At 34.6% G+C, this 21,140-nt stretch overlaps 1 protein-coding gene across 1 annotated transcript in view; it reads right to left on the reverse strand.

Annotated features, from left to right (window-relative positions):
* Nucleotides 1-21,140, reverse strand: part of MALRD1 (MAM and LDL receptor class A domain containing 1) — a 237,004-nt gene that overhangs the window by 100,444 nt on the left and 115,420 nt on the right. Inside the window, exon 27 of the mRNA XM_030234818.2 lies at nucleotides 19,665-19,822. Coding sequence (XP_030090678.2) covers nucleotides 19,665-19,822 — 158 coding nt within the window. The remainder of the gene's footprint in view (nucleotides 1-19,664; nucleotides 19,823-21,140) is intronic.

A 21,140-nucleotide genomic window follows, 5' to 3' on the forward strand; every position in this document is an offset into this window, starting at 1 on the left:
TACAGGATGACTGGACCACAGGATGCAATAGAACACATCCTAGATTTGCATGAATGTTTCTACTTTAGACTTATTGCTTCCCAGTATATGGCTTACTATTTATTAGTGCAGACTATTACCAGGAAATAATACTACAAAAAAGCTCCAGAAATTAATTTATGCAGAACAGAAAATAATTTTTACAACCTATTTTGTAATTCTGTACTTTTTAATTCCCTAAACTCAGTCTGGGAAATTCCAAGAGCTCAGCGTTATCCCAGATCAAGTAAAAAAATTGTCACTTCCCAAAAATATCCACTAAGACTGCTAAAAACAGATGGTGTTTTCATTTAAGGCTCTGAAAGTTATTATTAATTGCACATCACTGCCCTCTGTGGGTTGAACATAGTGAAAGGTCAGGCTGAGGCGAGGAGCCATCATTAAGGAAAACTTGACAGTAAAGGGCATATTTTAACATTAATTTGCAGCAGTGGGTCCTAGACTTCCACTGGCACATTATGCTGAGTAATAAACACTCAGAAAATGGCAGAATTTTTTCTAAGAAGGCCAAAACCTGTTTAGATCTGTAGGTCTGTATGCCCAGCCCTATTGGAAAACTCATATTCATATTCAGAGGATTTTTATCTGCTTTCTGATGGTCTGAGGGGAATTATATTTTAATGATTTCATTCCATTGCAATTCAGAATCTTCCTCATGCTTGTCTTCATTTGAAGAACAATTTAAAGTGTTTATAGCCTCTCTTTTGAGCACTTCAAGGGGGAAGGTACAACTTACTTGGCTCAATATCCTCATTATTCACCTGGGGATAATAAGAATAAAGGAGAGGAAGGATTTATTTTTGTCTTAGAATTCCTTTTATTTTGGGGCTGACTTTAATATTTTTTCTATCCATCAGAGACTACCATTATTCTCAAGGCTACATTTCTAACAGAGTCAGAACAATATTAGGAACTGACTCCAAAGCATGCCCAAGGAGTTTGTGATTTTCCATTACAAGATGTTGCAAAGAAACTTCCTGTGAATACACTTTCTTTCTGAGCAATACAGTAAGCATTCCACATGCAATTATAAAGATTTTTCTATGAGACAACCTTCCTAGTTGCATCTGCAATGAAACAGCAATGAAACACAGATTTTGGTCTTGATCTGCACCTCTCCTTTTATTCATATTCCAAGCTGGGTTCAAAATATTTTCCTGGTTCATTCCCATCAGATACTTATTTCAGCAGAGCAACAGGAAATGAAGCAGAGCTTACCAAATGGATGGAGGCAATGAAAACATTTCTTAAATATTCCTGGACTCTTCAAACCAAATATACTTGAGGACTTTTTAATCAGAGACAGAATATTTTCGAATGATTCATAACAATAAAAAAAAAAAAAATTGAATGTTTGTTATTAATACCTTAAAAATACTTTCCAGATTTACTGTGGCAAAAGAGTCCCCTTTCTACATCACCTTTCAGACTTTTTAGAGAAGCAAAACACTTTTTACATACTTCTATGAAAAATTAGGAAAAACATCACTGCTTTCAGTTTGCTTTGAAAACAGTATCTTCGTGACAAGGTTTGATGATCCAGAATCTTTTAAACATGATATATGTTATGCAAAGCACAGAAAAATAGTAGAGAATGTGCATAATGGGACTCCAACTGTCACTGCTCTTTTCTCTAGTTTTGGATGCATTGTTATCCCTCTGTTTTACACGAGAATTTCAGGAGGGAAGTTTAATTCTCAGGAATTTATCCTTGGTTTAGGATGAAATGTATTTTGATGGTGTGAAAGTAAAGTTATTTAATGAACCTGGTTTTAATGAAGTGTTGTTTTCCTTGGTGTGGGGACATTATTAAAGCCTTTTCATGGCTGATCAAGTAGTTTAAAAATAAAGTATTCAATGTTGAGCTGTGTTCCTTTTCTGCTTCTTCCTTTTCTCAGCAAGGAGTGGAGTGCAGTCCTGAGTGTTACACACACATCAAAGGAACAGGCGCTAGTAGGAAGAAAAGTCATACTTTTCCTTATTTGTCCATAATTTAAAGACCTTGTCCATGAATCTGTATTTTCCCAAGCCACAGAACAATTAATATCTTTGCTGACATTTCTAAAATTATTTATTTATTTATTTCAGTTTCATTGCTTGAGAGTGAGCCCTGTTTGGAGAAGGTTCTGAGCTCCTTCCTTATAGATTTGGGCTGATGCTCCCTCTGCACACAGAATTCTTGCTTAATTTAAAGATCTCATGTCCTAAGCTTTAGTCTGTCATAAGTAGCTTGAAACAAAAGTGCTTTAAAATACAATAAAACTGAAAAAAAAATGCTGCATAGCAACACCTCTTTAAAAAAAAAGGAAAATATTATTGTGTCTCCTTCATCTGATGTCATATTCACAGAATGAGAGATTCTATATTTTTTAAAATCTCACTGATTTTCTCTTAAAAATTTCTAAAACACTGTTCTACTTGAAAACAGTAAATTAACTATACAGAGTTTGGTCTTGTATTTCCTTCAAGCAAACAAAAACTCTACAAGAGCTAAATGGCCAGGAGTATCAAATTATCAAACTTATTTTAATGAGTCAAAAAATGCACTGAAGTTGATAATTGTTCATCCAAGACATAAAATTCAAGCTAACATTTTCCTTCTGATCCTCTTCCCTATTTTCTTTGTTTCCTTATTTCTCCCTTTCTCTCTTCTATCTTTCCTTCACAGTGACACAAAGAAGAATGAGAGCAGCCAAGAGGGCCCTGAAGATGTGAGTTAGGAGCGAGCACGGTGTCCTCTGGCACACCTGGCAATCACCAGTCTGACAACAATTCCATACAGACAGCTCACTTAAACAGCACTAGCTCAAATAGCCCAGCTACCCTATTTTAGAGAAAGGCACATACTTGGCATTTTATGGGCAAGGTTGATAAGTGTATGCAAAGAAACCAAACAAAACATTTGTGCATGTTGTTGCTAATAATGTAGGAAAATCTGGGCCCAGTAGCTTATTTATTACTCTGCCCTTAGCTAATGTTTTGAAAATGTGTCGCTCCTATTAAATAATTCTTGTGGTTAGTTTTACTGCTACATTTAGAAAATTGCTGCTAATTATCTGAATGTTGAAGCTCTGCATTAAACACATAATTCCAAAATTATTGAGCCTTCTTAGAATAGCTCTGAGAAAAACAGAAACCATTTCAATGTAGGAAGAGATTTTAAACTCAAAATTTATCTTCCATCACTAAGCTGAAGGATGCTGCAAGATGCTCACTATGGAATTCTGAATTTTTCAGCAAATTGAGGTAGCAGAAATGAAGAAATACCATCAAAAAATAAGGCAAGAAAACTGCAAGAATTGACAAAGTAATGTTTCCAAAAAGCAGGGACGAATTAGAGACAAGTCTAGAACAGGATGAATTTTACTTTAGGAATAGGATACTGATGAGCTTACTCAAGCTCCAGTGACTTAAATGAGAATTCATGATGCTCAGCAATGAAAAGAATGCATTAAAAATCCCCAAATTTTCAGTTTTATATTATGGTAGGAACCAGCCATGCTTTTAGTATGTCTCTATCTTCAATAAAAAACACTTTTAAAGGAAACATGAAGCTGATCAAATGAAATTTTGGAGAAATTATTTTATCCAGGCAACATATACATGTACATATGCTACCTATGTACATCAGCGTGCATGAAAATTTGGCTCCACTTTTAAGGACAACAACTTACAAAAATCACACCAAAAAATTAATTTTCAGAATGCATTATAGAAAGAAGGAAAACAGCAAGATGAAACAGTGATATTTCAGCTTTCAAGCCTTTTATTAGAGTCTGTGTGTATTAGTCTCAGTAGGTTTTCATAATGAGTTAATGACAAAACCCATCCAGCCAACCCTTTAATTTCCTCCTTTGTGTAAAGTTTTAAGATGATTTTCATTCTCTAAAATATCTTTTCTCCAATTTTCATTTCCTAAATTATCACTATAATAAAGTACTACACATTTCAGCAATAAAGCCCCCATGCATTCAAATGAAAAAAGCTAAGTAAATAAGTGTACTGTAGATGAAATTCCTTTTTTAAAAATGCACCTGTTTTGTTTGCAATTCTCAAATCTCAGTGAATTCCTCCAGAGCATCAAAAGGCAACAACACCTCACCCTACCATGGGGGCCAGCATTTCTAGAAGTAAAATTCTGAAATAATAACACTCTTCTTTTTTAATTGCTCAATGTGTTGAGTTGAGAAAAGATAATTTAAAAGATGCTTTAATTAAAAATGATTGGTAATTCACCTGGAGCCAGCAGTTAGTTTCAAGCAGGCACACATTGCAAGGAATGACAATTAAATTGCTTGTTAAAAAAAGATAAAGTTACACTTTAAACTCACTTATTTTGGAAATCTGTAATGGGAAGGCAAGAATAATTTGCTGTTTTTCCTTAAATTAGTCTGTGTATTTCACTTTCCTATAACTTTGATTTATCCTGTCACAACTATTAAATCTAGTATGTATCATTATAGCCAGCTTTCATTGATAAACAAGGAAACTTTTCTGACATTTGCATCCCTTTACATTCCCATGGTAGTATTGCCATCAAATATACTTTATGTGCTTAGGCTCTTAAAAATATATCTTCATTTCATATGTTATCCTTGCCAATTAGAAGAGAGAAATAAAACAACTCACTGTAAAAGAGGATTCATTAGGTACTTTGTACTACTTCATCCTCTCCTCATTTCCTAGCCCTCCCAGCCCTTCTTTCTCCTCAAATGCATATATTTCTTCTTAATTTCCTGTCATAATCCACCTTTGTTTGATTTTGGGTTTTAGGTAGCTTAAGGGATATAATTTTGATTGCTTGGTTTGTATTTTTTTTCTTTCAGTTCTGTTGCTAAGGCTAAGTAACATTAAGCATCAAAGCCACTTTATAAGACCACTAGCATTTCAAGCAATTCAGTTCTGTTTTGTCTCAAACATTGTTAAACCTTTGTTTTAATCATATTTGACAGATCTCTTTGGAATGTTCACATCTCAGAGTTGAGGCAACTGCAATTTTGTGGAAAAGCAAAGCTTTCAAGCTTGAGAAATAATCACAGTTACAAAATTTCTAAGATTCTGGACAACTGTTACAACCCTCCTTAGTGCCAAGCAAGGCCAGGTGTAAATGCTGTGCAATGATAGATTCCATGGATTATAAAACAAGTCACCCCTTACTTCTATGCACTACCCACACAAATGCAGAGCATACAGAGTAATAGATGTAACAGAACAGTTTATGAATCAAGATCATAAGAAAGGGATTTTGAAGACAAGAGGAAACCTCAAATCTGTCATGTTTTTCCTCCCATAGGGAATACTTTGAATACCATACTGAAAGATGGGAGATAAAAGAGACTCACTGAATTTCACTGCTTTTTTTACAACTTTAGGTCACCTTCCCTTTTTTTTTTCTTCTTTTTTTTCTTTTTTTTTTTTTTTTCCATTAATTTTTTTTCTTTATCAGTTTGGATATGGACTGAGAGAAGGAATACAGGTGTCTGAGTAGGAGGTGCATACCCCTAATAACTCTAGAACCAGTGGTGACATCCATGAAGCATCTTGCCCTCAGATGTCTTTGGGGGAAAAGGATGGTGGAGGACCTGTCCTTTCACATGCCATGGATCAAAGTACCATTTGGGTGACACAGTGGGCAGGCAGGACACAAGCTGTGCTGGCAGGACAACTTCTCTGCTCTGACACTTTGACAGATCCTTGCTAAGGTCAGAAGCATTCTATTCACAGTGCCACAGTGTTTACAAGATCTGTTCCACAAAGTGGGAATTATGGAATCAACCTGTGTGAAAGTCCTCTCAGCTCTACTAAATGTGAGGATTTGTGCATGAAGAATTAAAGAATTATCCCTACAGCTGCCTTGTAAAATAAAAGCCCCAAGGTAAACCCAATTCAGCTGGAACCTTCCAGAGATTTTTTTTTTGTTTTAGCCAATATTTCAGTTTAGCAATTCACATCTAATAACATTTTGATTCTCTGTATAATACTGAGTGGAAGAAGTAGGAAAACATAGATTTACAGAAATTCTGGTGAGAGAAAAAGAAAATAAAATTTGATAAAATAAAGGGAAAATAAGTACATAACTCTGATATAAACAAAATGTAGTTAGGAAAAGTAAGGTTCTTTCATACAGGACAATATCATTAAAAGATTTGCAATAATTTTAAGACTGATAATAGTAGTTTTTAATTCTTGTACGCTGTCATTAAAACTTATAAGCTTTTAATAAATATTTAATCTGTCACTTCTTCAAAGCAACAAATCTGCAGGACAAGGATTGACATGAATATTCCCTATTAATCATCAAAGTGCATCATATGCTTTTTCAGATGTATTAGAGAGTGATTAATGTCAGTCAGGTGTCATTCCTATTTTGATGCAGTGGGATGTTCTCTGGGATAGAACTGCATTTCTTTCTTTGTGACATCTACTATACAGCCTATTTGTATTCTTTTGGAATATTTCAAATTTGATTGTAGTTTTTGTGTTTGTAGAAATATAGAACAGATCCTCTGGGATATTAGATTAACTGGACAGCCTCAGGGGACCCAAAACACTGAAGCTGAAAAAAATAGGAAGTTCTTTATATAGTTAAAACTCAATTAAGTATTTTAAGCTTCACTATATTGATCCTGGATAAATGATACATCTTTAAGAGAAATGTTTAAGTCCTGTCTCTATAACATCTAATGGATACAACTATTTATCTCTTAGAGAATGTCAAGGAACCAGATATTTGATTTAATTTTTAATCTGCAGTTATGAAATATATTCCCTAAAAATTGAGGGCTCTTATAACTGGCAGATAGTCCTGTAATAAAACACTTCTCTATCCAATGGCCACCACCAAGTATGTTGAAGGAAAAATGAAGTTATAAAGATGTAAATATACATAGCATGGTAGGGATGCACAAGACTAAATTTGCAGACAGATTCATGAAATATTGGTGTTTGCATTGCCAGCAGAGACACTAAAAATTTAAGTAAGTGTATGGCAACATTTACTGAAATATTCCAAATTCAAATATTTATCCAACATTCCTGACAGTACCCAGTACTGCTTACTGAAAGGTGTTATATAGACTTACAAGTCTGCAGGAAGCAGGAGGGAAAGTAACAGCCACCTTTCCTCTCAGAGATGTTTGCTTTACAATGAGACAAATCATACTTAAAATTCCCTTTGACATGGGGAGTAAAACAAAGAGAGACTAAAGTGATTGCAGTGGTGGTTGCTCTGTGGGCAACTATGGCTTTAAGTAATAGGAATTTGTCCCACCCAGACTGGGACAAATTGCATTTTAAAATCAAGTCTGGTGACCTTAACATATTTCTTAGGAAAAAGATCTCCCTGCTGTAGAAAATACAGAGATCTCTTCCTAAGATGTTTTTCCTGTGGTAACAGACATAATTTTCCAGGAAAAGGCAAAATGATTGATCTAAAAACAAACATGGAAACACATGTCAGCAACACGCCAATATATATAAGAGAATTTGTAATATCTTTCAGAACAAATGCAAATAAAACTAAGGTAGAACAGGAAATTCTGTGGCACTTCTTTCCCTTCAATTTTTTTTTCTGTTTTCAATCAAAATCCCTCAGATGGCCTTCCTTTTTTCCTTTTTTTTTTTTTTTTTTTTTTTCCCAGTGCAGCAACTACTACACTACCCACTCCTGGTTTATAGCTTCAGTAGCTGTGATAATCTCAATTCTCTGGTTCCACTTCACTTTTTTCTTAGATCTTGCAGACAGTGCAGAAGTTTTGTCTGTGTTTTCTAAATGGATTTATTCCCTGAAGCAAATAAGCACAGAGCTAATTATCAGAAGAGTATAAACCTTTTACTGTGAACTGAGGAAATATTGCAACATTTTAAAAGGCAAATCAAGTAAAATACAGCCACTAAGTGACAAAACAACCCAAGAAAAAGAAAACTCCAAGGGATTTGTGGAAGGATGTACCTTCCTTACCACTTCTACAATAGAAATTCAAACTCATCACCTCAGCTTGGAAAGGGATATTTCAAGATGATGTTTAAGAAGTGTCTATAGCAATGGCAGCTTCTGTATAAAATCTGTAGCAGTGAGATTGGCAGACTCAGAAAAATAAATGGGATACTTTAGGATGTTTTGTTATCATTTACCATGACATTCCTACTTTGGTCCTGCCACGTAGTAATCTGTACCTTTCTTTCTCATATGACCACATTTTTTGTGGATATTATTTATAAAACCATCAGGTTTTTAATTACACACAGTGAAAATTCTCTTGTCAAACTCTTTAACATTGCTCTTTTCTAGACAGGTGCTCTCTTTAAAAAGATCTTACTGCACAGGTGCTCTCTTTAAAAAGATCTTACTGATCTGAGATTTTTGTCCAAAAAATCTCAGATCTTACCTGAATAAGTACCTCATTTCTCTGTGCAACAAATCTTGGTACAACTTGGAAGCAGAGGGCTGCAATTTTTACAGAGATTAGATTCCAGAGAAACTGACTTTAACAGACTACACTTTTAACTAAGGAAAATTCTAAGTTTAATTAATGTGCAGCTACTGAGTCAGGGGAAGATTTTCATTAGTTCCTAACTCCTTTCCATAGCCCACATATTCCTAAACAGATAGACTGGGAAAAGAAAAAGAGCAGAACTCTCACTTTTAGTAACTCTTGAAGAATAGAGCCAGTGTATAAAGTGTTAAAGAGATGAAAATCAACTTAAATAATTTTTGACTGCTAATAAACTTTTTGATAACATACTCATTCTGAGCTCCCATTGAACACAGTGATTATGAACTGAATCACACTGTCAAAATGCTCAGAATAATGTTGGGCACTGCAGAATCCTTCATGTCTAATGATATTTCCATGTCCTAAATAACAAGAGTCTTCTAATGTTCGTTGATCAATGAAATGAATTAGATGCCTCATGTACCAAAATTTAAATAGCACCTCTTCTGGATTACATTGGAAATTCTGATTTAAAGAAGTTTTTCTTCCATGCAGATCAAACTAAATTAAACTAGAAAGCAGTAATATACTAGAGCTGTGCTATTCAGTGGAAAGCGTGAAAGGCAGCAGTGAGGTTCTGAGGGGAAGACCCAATAACATCTAAATATAGCCTGAAGATTTTAAAGGCATGAATGGCAGAGTAGCTTTATCATCCTGTCACTTAAAAGAAGAAGCACTTTATTGGAAAGGGATATTTCAAGATGATGTTTAAAAAGTGTCTATAGCAATGGCATCTTCTGTATAAAATCTGTAGCAGTTAGATTGGCAGACTCAGAAAAATAAACTCATTTAAGCACAGATGCTTAAATGAGATGGCATAAATGTACAGAAAACAAGTGTAAGCAAACTATTTAAAACCTGAAAGATTTATGTGCCCTGATTTATTGATTCAGCCAAATATAGATTGAGTGCTTGGTCCACTGCGATTTCAAACAAAACACAGTTTCCAATAATCTGAGAAGTTAAGGACATAAAATAAAGTTATACAATTGCATTAGCCTTATTTTCCACTGTGGTTTCATATGACCTTTCCACAACATCTGTCTCTTCTTGCATTGCAGTGAACAAGAAACTGACATTCATAAAATTGGATGCCAAATAATAATTTAAATTATTAATAATAAACCACCACCCATGGTATAGAAACTTATGTTAGCATTATAATAAGAAAGGTGTGGTGACATATAATGGTTTAGAGAAAATAGATGATTTTGAAAGGAAATAAAAATGAGGTTACTTGCACTTTTTTATTCACCACCTTTCAATTGTTTTCTTAATCTAAGTGTTAGAATTAAAACAAGTTTAAAATATGTAATTGTATTTATGTTCCATGACTGCCATCCAACAAACAAGAACACTTTCCATTATAAGATTTTTTTTCTCTCTTGTCTGAGTTTGAAAATTAAGAAAAAGTTTAGCTCATAGTTTTCATTTCGTATGAAAATCTGAAAAGCATCCACATCATGTTTTGTTAGATACAGTCTCAAAGGCTTAGGGTTTTTTGCTTGTTTGGTAGGTTGTGGGTTTTTGTGGTATGCTCACTCTCTTTAGAAAACAAGACCCCAATTCTGCTAGGAAAATGCTCATATTGTGATGACACCCACTTATTCCTGGTTCACATTATAGCCCAGCATTGCAGCTAAACAATTCTCTTTTTTTTTTAATTCCATACTATCTGTACTTTTAATAAAGATTTATTTACGAAAAAACCAAACACAAAAACAAAAACCCCACCAACTATCCATATCATCTAAACAACTAGAAACAAAGGAAAACTAGGATCACAGATAGATTAAGGCCCTCTACAAATCTGGTATATGGGAGCTAAGAAATGCAATTTTTAGTGTTCATCTTCTACTTGCAGTTCTGCTGAAGGCAAAATCAAATATACTCTGCAGACCACACAGTTACACCCACATGTTCCAGACTTAATGCCAATAGTCTGTAAGTCCTGATTTTAGTAGTATTATCAGGTTTTTAATTACACACAGTGAAAATTCTCTTGTCAAACTCTTTAACATTGCTCTTTTCTAGACAGGTGCTCTCTTTAAAAAGATCTTACTGCACAGGTGCTCTCTTTAAAAAGATCTTACTGATCTGAGATTTTTGTCCAAAAAATCTCAGATCTTACCTGAATAAGTACCTCATTTCTCTGTGCAACAAATCTTGGTACAACTTGGAAGCAGAGGGCTGCAATTTTTACAGAGATTAGATTCCAGAGAAACTGACTTTAACAGACTACACTTTTAACTAAGGAAAATTCTAAGTTTAATTAATTTGCAGCTACTGAGTCAGGGGAAGATTTTCATTAGTTCCTAACTCCTTTCCATAGCCCACATATTCCTAAACAGATAGACTGGGAAAAGAAAAAGAGCAGAACTCTCACTCTTTAGTAACTCTTGAAGAATAGAGCCAGTGTATAAAGTGTTAAAGAGATGAAAATCAACTTAAATAATTTTTGACTGCTAATAAACTTTTTGATAACATTCTCATTCTGAGCTCCCATTGAACACAGTGATTCTGAACTGAATCACACTGTCAAAATGCTCAGAATAATGTTGGGCACTGCAGAATCCTTCATGTCTAATGATATTTCCATGTCCTAAATAACAAGAGTCTTCTAATGTTCGTTGATCAATGAAATGAATTAGATGCCTCATGTACCAAAATTTAAATAGCACCTCTTCTGGATTACATTGGAAATTCTGATTTAAAGAAGTTTTTCTTCCATGCAGATCAAACTAAATTAAACTAGAAAGCAGTAATATACTAGAGCTGTGCTATTCAGTGGAAAGCGTGAAAGGCAGCAGTGAGGTTCTGAGGGGAAGACCCAATAACATCTAAATATAGGCTGAAGATTTTAAAGGCATGAATGGCAGAGTAGCTTTATCATCCTGTCACTTAAAAGAAGAAGCACTTTATTGGAAAGGGATATTTCAAGATGATGTTTAAAAAGTGTCTATAGCAATGGCATCTTCTGTATAAAATCTGTAGCAGTTAGATTGGCAGACTCAGAAAAATAAACTCATTTAAGCACAGATGCTTAAATGAGATGGCATAAATGTACAGAAAACAAGTGTAAGCAAACTATTTAAAACCTGAAAGATTTATGTGCCCTGATTTATTGATTCAGCCAAATATAGATTGAGTGCTTGGTCCACTGCGATTTCAAACAAAACACAGTTTCCAATAATCTGAGAAGTTAAGGACATAAAATAAAGTTATACAATTGCATTAGCCTTATTTTCCACTGTGGTTTCATATGACCTTTCCACAACCTCTGTCTCTTCTTGCATTGCAGTGAACAAGAAACTGACATTCATAAAATTGGATGCCAAATAATAATTTAAATTATTAATAATAAACCACCACCCATGGTATAGAAACTTATGTTAGCATTATAATAAGAAAGGTGTGGTGACATATAATGGTTTAGAGAAAATAGATGATTTTGAAAGGAAATAAAAATGAGGTTACTTGCACTTTTTTATTCACCACCTTTCAATTGTTTTCTTAATCTAAGTGTTAGAATTAAAACAAGTTTAAAATATGTAATTGTATTTATGTTCCATGACTGCCATCCAACAAACAAGAACACTTTCCATTATAAGATTTTTTTTCTCTCTTGTCTGAGTTTGAAAATTAAGAAAAAGTTTAGCTCATAGTTTTCATTTCGTATGAAAATCTGAAAAGCATCCACATCATGTTTTGTTAGATACAGTCTCAAAGGCTTAGGGTTTTTTGCTTGTTTGGTAGGTTGTGGGTTTTTGTGGTATGCTCACTCTCTTTAGAAAACAAGACCCCAATTCTGCTAGGAAAATGCTCATATTGTGATGACACCCACTTATTCCTGGTTCACATTATAGCCCAGCATTGCAGCTAAACAATTCTCTTTTTTTTTTAATTCCATACTATCTGTACTTTTAATAAAGATTTATTTACGAAAAAACCAAACACAAAAACAAAAACCCCACCAACTATCCATATCATCTAAACAACTAGAAACAAAGGAAAACTAGGATCACAGATAGATTAAGGCCCTCTACAAATCTGGTATATGGGAGCTAAGAAATGCAATTTTTAGTGTTCATCTTCTACTTGCAGTTCTGCTGAAGGCAAAATCAAATATACTCTGCAGACCACACAGTTACACCCACATGTTCCAGACTTAATGCCAATAGTCTGTAAGTCCTGATTTTAGTAGTATTACTGTGTCATCTCTCACAACTACATTAATTTAAACAGAAAATCGTGTTAACATAGTTTCTTCATTTTCAAATCAGTTTAAAATTCCTTATTTGAGCTCCCTGACATTTTTTAATCACAGATAGGGCTTGGTAAACCTTGCAGAAAGAAGTTACAAAAGAATGAGGACATGGGGAAGGGCTCAGGGAAGCTGGACACCCGAGGAGTGTGACTGAAGAGAAAGACTTATTGGAAGAATTTGAGTCTACAAAGAGGAGAAACTGCTGTGAATGGACTATGGGATTTCCACAAGTGGGCAGGAAATTAATCTCTGAGCTGCAATGACCCTTTCCCCAGCAAGCACCGTGAAGTTCCTGAGTTGTGGAAGGTTTTGTTTGCATAGTAAGATGGGGGGAAGAAACCTGTGTCTCTCAAAGCTCCCCCTGCATTGACACTATTGCTCCCTGCTGCAAATAAAACCTGCTCTCTGCATCACTCTTGCATGTTAGTGTGTGCAATGATAAGAAAACTTTGCCTAAGTAGACTTTGGGATCAACCTACAAACAAATACACTTTGAGATTATTGCAGTTGTAAGTATGTGTACTTAAAAATTCCTAGTCTGACTCCCACAGGAAATTACCAGAATCAGATCCTCCTATGATTGTGAAATAAATTATGGCAAATACAGAAACACAACTGTTTTGGGCTGGTTTTGAGATTTTTTGTTAGGTTGGAGGGGGTTTTTTTGCTTGTTTCTTTTTGGCTTTGGGTTTTGTTTTTTGTTTTTTTTGGGGGGTGGGTTTTTGGTTTTGGTTTGGTTTTTTTTTGTTTGTTTGTTTGTTTGGTTTTTTTTTGTGTGTTTTCTTTTTTTTTGTTGGTTTGTTTTTTCTTCCTGAATCTAATGAGAATTCAAAGCTGAAGGTCAGAAAGAAAAAAAAAATCTGCAAGGATAAAAATTAGACTCTTGTGTTAAGGACCCTTATTGATTAATCAAAGTAATTTGAAGCACACTACAACTTAGTACTGCAAGCCTGCCAAAGATCAAGGACTATCTTGATCTTCACAACACTAAAACTTATCCGTGAATTAAGAAATAAAAGTTGCATCAAAGGAATATAAAACCTGTAACAGATTAATGTTCTGCACCATGAGTGTTAGTGCTACATCTGATCCTGATGAAGTTTCACATCTTGATGAAATATAACATCTGCTCAGTTCAGGATTTATTTGAAAAAAAAAAAAAAACCCTTTTCTCAGTGGAAGACCAAAGAGGCTTTGGGATGTAAAAAGCAATAAGAAAGGAAAAAGAAAAAAAAAATCTTCCACCTTTGCTGAGGTCAAATGGAACTCAGAAATGTTCAGGTTTTTTCTTAGAACATTTCTAAGGAATTTGGAAAGTTTTTTCTAAGTGGGGTTGTTGATCAGGAAAATTAGACACTGTCTTGGAATTTTACATCTGATCAATATTTTATGCTTTGTAAAAGGTATCAGCAGGCCCAAGGTTACATCTTGCATTATTTATTGTCTCAAAAATAAAAGGTTAATTGAATTTCTGAGTTCTTTAGAAGAAGAGGTGTGGAAGATGCTGAAAGCCCAAGGCTATACCTCAGAGGCTATTGTTCATATTGTCCTATGCCTGTTTCACAGTTATTATAAAAAATCTGATTTTGATGTCTGTTGCTGCTGTAAAAAATCATTAAACAGCAGCTCTATGATCCTTCAAAGAACTCTGCCCTGAGATCCATTTAAATCCCAACTTCCACTGCTGAAAAGTGCTAGAAAAATATGTCTGCCCAGAATCACTTCAAAGTCTCATGTGCTAAAAAGCAGCAATGTGATGGCACTCTTTGAGATTATAAGATGACAAATCAATAAAGTAAATAATTCCCAGTGATCTCTGGCTTTAGGAATGGGTTCAGTGAAACAACACTAGGGAGCTGTGCAGTCTGGGGGAGACTGAAAGTCTCATTTTTTATCTCTGCCACATTGTGCTCTTTGGTGCCAGGCTGGAGTAGAAGTTAGGAGGGTGTCACTAGCTCTGGGACACACGGCTTGTGACTCCAGGGGGAATGTTGCAGGCTATTGGTGAGTGATGACTCTGTGCATCACTCTGCCTGAATCTGTCAGACTGCCCTGCATGGCAGAGACATGCCCTAGTCACACTCTATCCTTCATCATCCTCATCACCCCTTTCCTAAGTCAGGAAAAAGCCAAGTTCTCAAAGAAAAAAAAAGAAGGAAAAAAAAAATCCTAAAAATTCACATCTGAACAATTCCACTTACATGTGTTTCTAGAAAAACAATGTAAGTTACAATTCCTCTGATAAACCTCTCTTCTTCACAAGAAAGATGCCAAAATACAAGGGTGATTCTTTAACTATTTTAAAACATTTTTTTCCTTTTAAGGATGCTGAAATATGTTATTCTTTCTCATCAACTCTTTGGAATGAATGCTTACCTCTGGTTGCATTATAGGAATACAATTAATTTTATTCCAGTAACTGAGAGTAAGAAGATTGAAATACCTTCATAATGGGAAGTTCCTTCTTTCCTAATCTGGGAAAATCAAACACACTGAATGGTATCTGCATTTACCTACAGTTGTGCATAATTATTTGTACCTTTTATGTAAACTCTTTTTGAAAAATTATGCTTTCAATGAAAACTGATTATTACTATTTGATCAGTCTCTCATTCTCATTTTGCTTGGAAATATGTTTATGCCATTGTGTCAAAGTCAGGCCTAAAAACAACACAGTTTGAAACAATGTCTCAAAAGATAAAAAGTGCTGTTTGAGATTCAGGAAATACAAATTAAAAATTTTCTTGCCCTGGGAAGTAAAAATGCCATAAAAGGTACTCTTGTCAAGTAATACTGTATTTCACAGTATCTCCACTGATTTCCTTCAGAACTCTTGGGACTAATATTCTGTTATTCTCTCTCATTAGGCAGATGACATTTCATTGACTCAACCACAAGTTTTAATAACAGTTCACAGGTCAGTAATGGGAGTAAATAGTTTAAAACTATAAACAAAGGCCATTACTACTATGCAGCTTTATGGAACTAAATACTAGGAAAATTTACTTTTTGCTATTAGTTTTAAAGAATTTTGCTAATATCTTAATTTTGTCTACAAAATAAACCTTATGTCCATATTCTTTAAATCTACAGATACTCTACATTTTTTGGAGCACGATTTCAGCAAAATCTTAAGTAAAGCAGGCAAATCTTTGAAAACTTAATTTTTTTTCCTCTAGTTTTATGGAGGTCAAGTAGTCTGCTTTCAGGCTACCTGAACCCAATGCAGCCTCAAACTTCTACATAAATGTGAGGGATTGATTGTTTTTCATGCTGGCAGTGAGAAGAATCGATGTAGAAATACACATTCTATTTTATGCTCTGAGATAGAATAAGCAGTTTCCTTAAGCCTTACTCTTGAGTGACTTCCCATAGAAGTAGGGTCAATTATATTGATTTGTGAAAATGTGATTTTAAGCTTCTTGATCCCACAAATACAAATGTCCAGAATTTACCAGCTGGCATCTGCAGAACCTCTGCTGCAGATTTTCACATCCACAGAGTGGGATAGTAAAATTTAACTCCATTAAAACTAACCAGGGAATTAGAAAATCCACTGTGACTCATCTCTACCTGTGCTGGGGCACCTGCTAAGTCATACATTTCTACAGGACCAACCCTCTCCTGCCTTCACTGGGCTGGTTAAAAGCAATAACAATGCCAGGGGAACTGGGGGGGGACTCCCAGCTTTTGCAGAGAAGCAGCAGCCAGGTAAAAGGTCTGTGCTGCAGCAGCCCTGAGCAGCTGGATGCAGGAGGCTGGATGCTGGCTCCAGCTGCCTGCTGCCATGGCCAGGTTAGGCTGCTGCTGCCACTGAATAAATGAGCCCTGCCTTTACTTGCCATGCCCTAGTCAGGACTTCTTGTTTTCCTGAATGTCCTTGTGTCTTTGCTCATTTTTAACTGGATGGAATTAATTAACTGCCTGGGTAAGGTCCGCTGGAACTTCCTAATGAGATCCTGTGTGTATTGGCCTTGTTATTGTCAGCAGAGGGAGTTACTAATGACAGGTTTCACCTTCCTTATTCATCTGCATGTTTGTTTTTGGAGGCTTGTTTCAAGTTTTTGAGAGAATATTCCCCTAACTGTACTAGATCCTAAATTTTATCTTCTTAAATTAAAATGTCTGTATGCAAAAGCAATTGACATTTATACCACAAAAGTTATTTTCAACAAATGGTTTTATCCTGTTTTATCCTTTGTTGCTGATTTTCTTCTGCTTCTTTTTTTTTTTTTTTTTTTTTAATTGGAGGGACAGTTAAGTGGCAGTAGAGAGCTTATTTTAGATCAACAGAATAATGAAATGTATCATCCCTTTCACCTTATAATTCTTGCTTGCCTCTCTATAAACATGTTTAAAAATACACAGCTTCTTCTGACTCATAAAATAAACTGAATGCTGATGAGATGCCCCACCACCAACACTAGAACAGGCACAGTGAACATGCTGCACCTGAACTTTGAAATGTCTCCTGCAATGGATGGTATTCTCTTATAACTGCCACAGTCAAGACTAGAATGTCTCAAAATCTCCCTGGTAAAAGTTTTGATTAGTTATATCTAGATCTCTTTGGGGAATATTCTGTTTGCTTTTCCACTGCTATCAAAAACCTTGGAATCTGTATTCAGATGGGTGGTGAGTTGATATTTCAGCTGCACTGAATAGCTGCACTGTCAATGTCTTTTGTTCATGTAAATGTTGAAGGGGTCAATTTGAAGAATACTGTACACTTGCAGTTAGTTCAACAGCCCATCACTTTGACTGGATTATTATAATTCCAAATACAGAGGGTTTTCTTCAAAGAATATGTAGTACAATTTCAAGAGGAAAAAAAATCAAAACAAAGAGAAAAAAATCAAAACAACAGTAACTTCAGAGAAATTCCATTAGCAAAATTTATTGATTTTCTCCAGCTGCAAAAAGAGGTTCATGCTTGGCTATAGTTCCCTTTTATGATCTTTTAGTTTTATTTCTGGTTGTTTATCTCATAATCTGAGATACCACTTTAGTAGTATGATAGATAATATTCTTAGACTTCCTGAAAGTAGATTAAGAAATTACACTGATGTATACCATGAATTTTGATTTTTCTAAAAATTTCTTTTTACCTTTTCTTACTATTTTTTTTTACTGCAATAATTCTGGAACAAGAGAAATTTTTCCCTCATTCTGCCTCTAAAAATATTTCCTCATCTTATTGTTCATCACTTTTCCATTGCCTATACAGTCTTCACTCTCAGGTAAACTTTGAATGGATGGAATGAATGACTTCAGCCAGAGACAATTTGCTAAGTTTTTAAACTTGAGATGGTAATTACCTTCCCAGATCATCTTATCATCTTTTATTTTCAGCTAATCACTAGCTAGAGCTCTGATTTCACTGACATTAACTTCACTTTAAATCCAAGGATACTCAATCTGGATGGAAATACCAAGGTATTGCAGTTTGAACCAGCAGGAGAAGCTTCAGTATGACTTCCCATGACTATGTATTGTTTAATTAGATTATATTCCTACAGACACTGCTAAATAAAAGCTCCAATAAAAATATGCACTTATGAGTCCTTGTAACAGCATATCATGTGATGTTAAGTTGATCTGCAAAAAATCCCAGCTACAACGATGGAATAATTTTGCCTCCTTTACAAATTTGAACCTTTCTGGGAAAAAGAGCTGTATAAAAACATCTCAATAAATATACAGTTACTTGATGAGTGGTCTGTTGTTGTTTGTGGGTGTTTGGACTAATTAATGAAAAAAATCTCCTGATGCCTGTCAAAGGCAATGAACCCATTGTCAACGAACCCATTTTTTATATTTCAGGCAGACACATCCTAGGTTTTATCTCTAGGTACTAAAATCTATTGAAGTATTTTATCCTTCAGGTTTTTAAATTATTTGTATATTATCCAGAATAATCCAGAGCAATAATTTTTAGCAATTTGTTTTCAAGGAAAACATATAATTTAACATTTAAAGTTAAGTCAGCCAGCATATGCATTGGAAATAAAACAGAAATGTTAATGCAGTTCACCAAGGCATTATTAGAGATATCGAAAGAAGGGAAGTTAACAGACATGTGGAAAATAAATTGCACCATGATTTTACTTGAAACACCAGAAGAGATGCACAGATACAAGTAAGCACAAACACATATTTGGTCACTGTGTCTGAAGAATGTTGATTATTAATTTCTACACAAGAATTAATTTCTAGTCTGAACCATATAATGATTTAAAAAAGGTTTTTGCAAGAAGTTAGTCCTTTTTAATGAACAGCAAAGGAACAGCCAATTTTTTACAAATGTCTCTGTTTTCACTTGCTAATTAACAACCAGACATTTTTTTTATATAACTTTTTTGGTCATCTCACATTTAGTGAAGAAAAAAATGTTTCTAAATAAAATTGATTATACTCTGTACCCATTTATATAAAAAATATTTAATGCAGTCATATATTTGCATTTTATTATCACTTTGTACATGTTGGTAATTTTTTTTTTTTGTGTCATCCCATCAGAACAATAGGGCTGTATACTGATAAATACCAATAAGTATGTCAGCAAAATATGAAAATAGTCTCACATGGAAAAAATCAGAGAAAGGTACTATATGTGAATAAGGGAAGATAAAAAGATGATTTGAAAATATTTCCTTTGGCTTTTCAGACGGCTTCTCTTGGAAAAGAAATGCCAAAAGCATTAAGAGACTGGAGTAATAAAACCCAGCACAGAACCAGGAGGTGTGTGGGAGCTCTCCAGTCTGTCAGATAAACAACAGAATGGAACAGTGCTGAGGCACTCTGCAGGAGCATGAACACCCTTACAGGGATAATATATTCAAAAGAAAAGGGGTTTTTGTTACCTTAATCAGGACCTGAATATGTCCCATGACTTTTGTTGACTTGAAGTACCAGAAGCTCATCACACAACTCCCACTTGATTCTTTCCATATGGAACTCTTCACATGGGCTTTTTCATTTATTAGGCTTATTGCAGTGGCCTCAAGATATAGGAAATGTCCTGAAATTAAATGATGTATTACTGAAAAAATATTTGCAAATTAGATTCCAAAACTCAGTGAAGTAAATGCAGAGACATATGAAGAACATTTCCCTCATAAGTCTCATACTAGTCAACCTCAGCTGAGAAGAAAAAATGACCAGTTCCCATTCCTTTTGCACTTCTTATATCAGGAATAAACTGGGGCTAGCAGCTTAAGATTTGGGTGGACTGGTGTAGAAGACTGGGAGCTCTTCCATGTTTTCTGGCACTTTGTTTACATGGCCCTGCAGTAACAGCAATTCTGACAACACATCACACAATAGCCACATCATGATACATTTCAGGAAAAAGTCTCCTGAAAGGCAATCTTCAAAACAGCAAGTCACACTATATAAAAACTTGTGAAACAGGGGAAAAAATTATGTATGTATAAATCACAAAGTATCCCTAATGGTTCATATTACCTTTGGTCATTTTTAGTCTGTTTGAATATTAATGAACATATAAATTATTTAGTCAGATGAAATTATGAAATTGCAAAATTAGATGCCTAGAGTTAGTGTTTTTCAAAACTGATATGGTCCTTGAGTCTTCCATCTTTAATCAGAAGCATAAAAAATTCTCCCGAACTTTCAAATTTATTTTTTTCCTTTGCACAAATAAGAAATGTGTATTTGACATAAATATAAATGTATTATAAATAACACAAAAATTGTAATTGCACATCTACTAATGTTTGCATATGAATTTGGCACAAAAAAATTACTTCGCTGGATAATGCAGAAACAAATGGGTTCATTCTAACTTTGACACTTCCCTGGCTCAGATACAACCATAGATGTTTGCCATGGTGTTATGGGATCAGAAATCTGCTTTTTCTCTGAGGTCAAGCACATATTTAACAAGTGCAGTGGTGTATTTGTGACAATACTTTAAAAATATATATTACTGACAATGAAAATTACTTTTTTTCCTACATATTTTGAAGTTTTTTGGGTTTTGTCCTTCAGCAGTTTGTGTAAACATTCAGTGACTGCTATCATGTCTTTGTGCAACTCTGCTGTGAATATTTCAGTTTTAGGTTAGTTCTGAGCTCAGCTTTGGGAACATCTTTGTCTGAGCTATAGGACCTACAAAAGCAAAGTGTGAAGGCACAGAGCTTGCAGCAAGAACAAGAGCAGATAACTGAGTGCTTTGGCCAAAATAAACCAGGACATGCACTAACAAAGGAGATTTGTTTCTTTAAATTTACTTATTTAACATTATATAAAATTAAGGTATGAATAGTCACTATAGGAAACTGTAAGCTTCCTGAAAACGACCTCTAGCTCCAGAG

The sequence above is a fragment of the Serinus canaria genome, chromosome 2 (assembly GCF_022539315.1).
Source record: "Serinus canaria isolate serCan28SL12 chromosome 2, serCan2020, whole genome shotgun sequence".
NCBI classification, from domain to species: Eukaryota; Metazoa; Chordata; class Aves; order Passeriformes; family Fringillidae; genus Serinus; species Serinus canaria.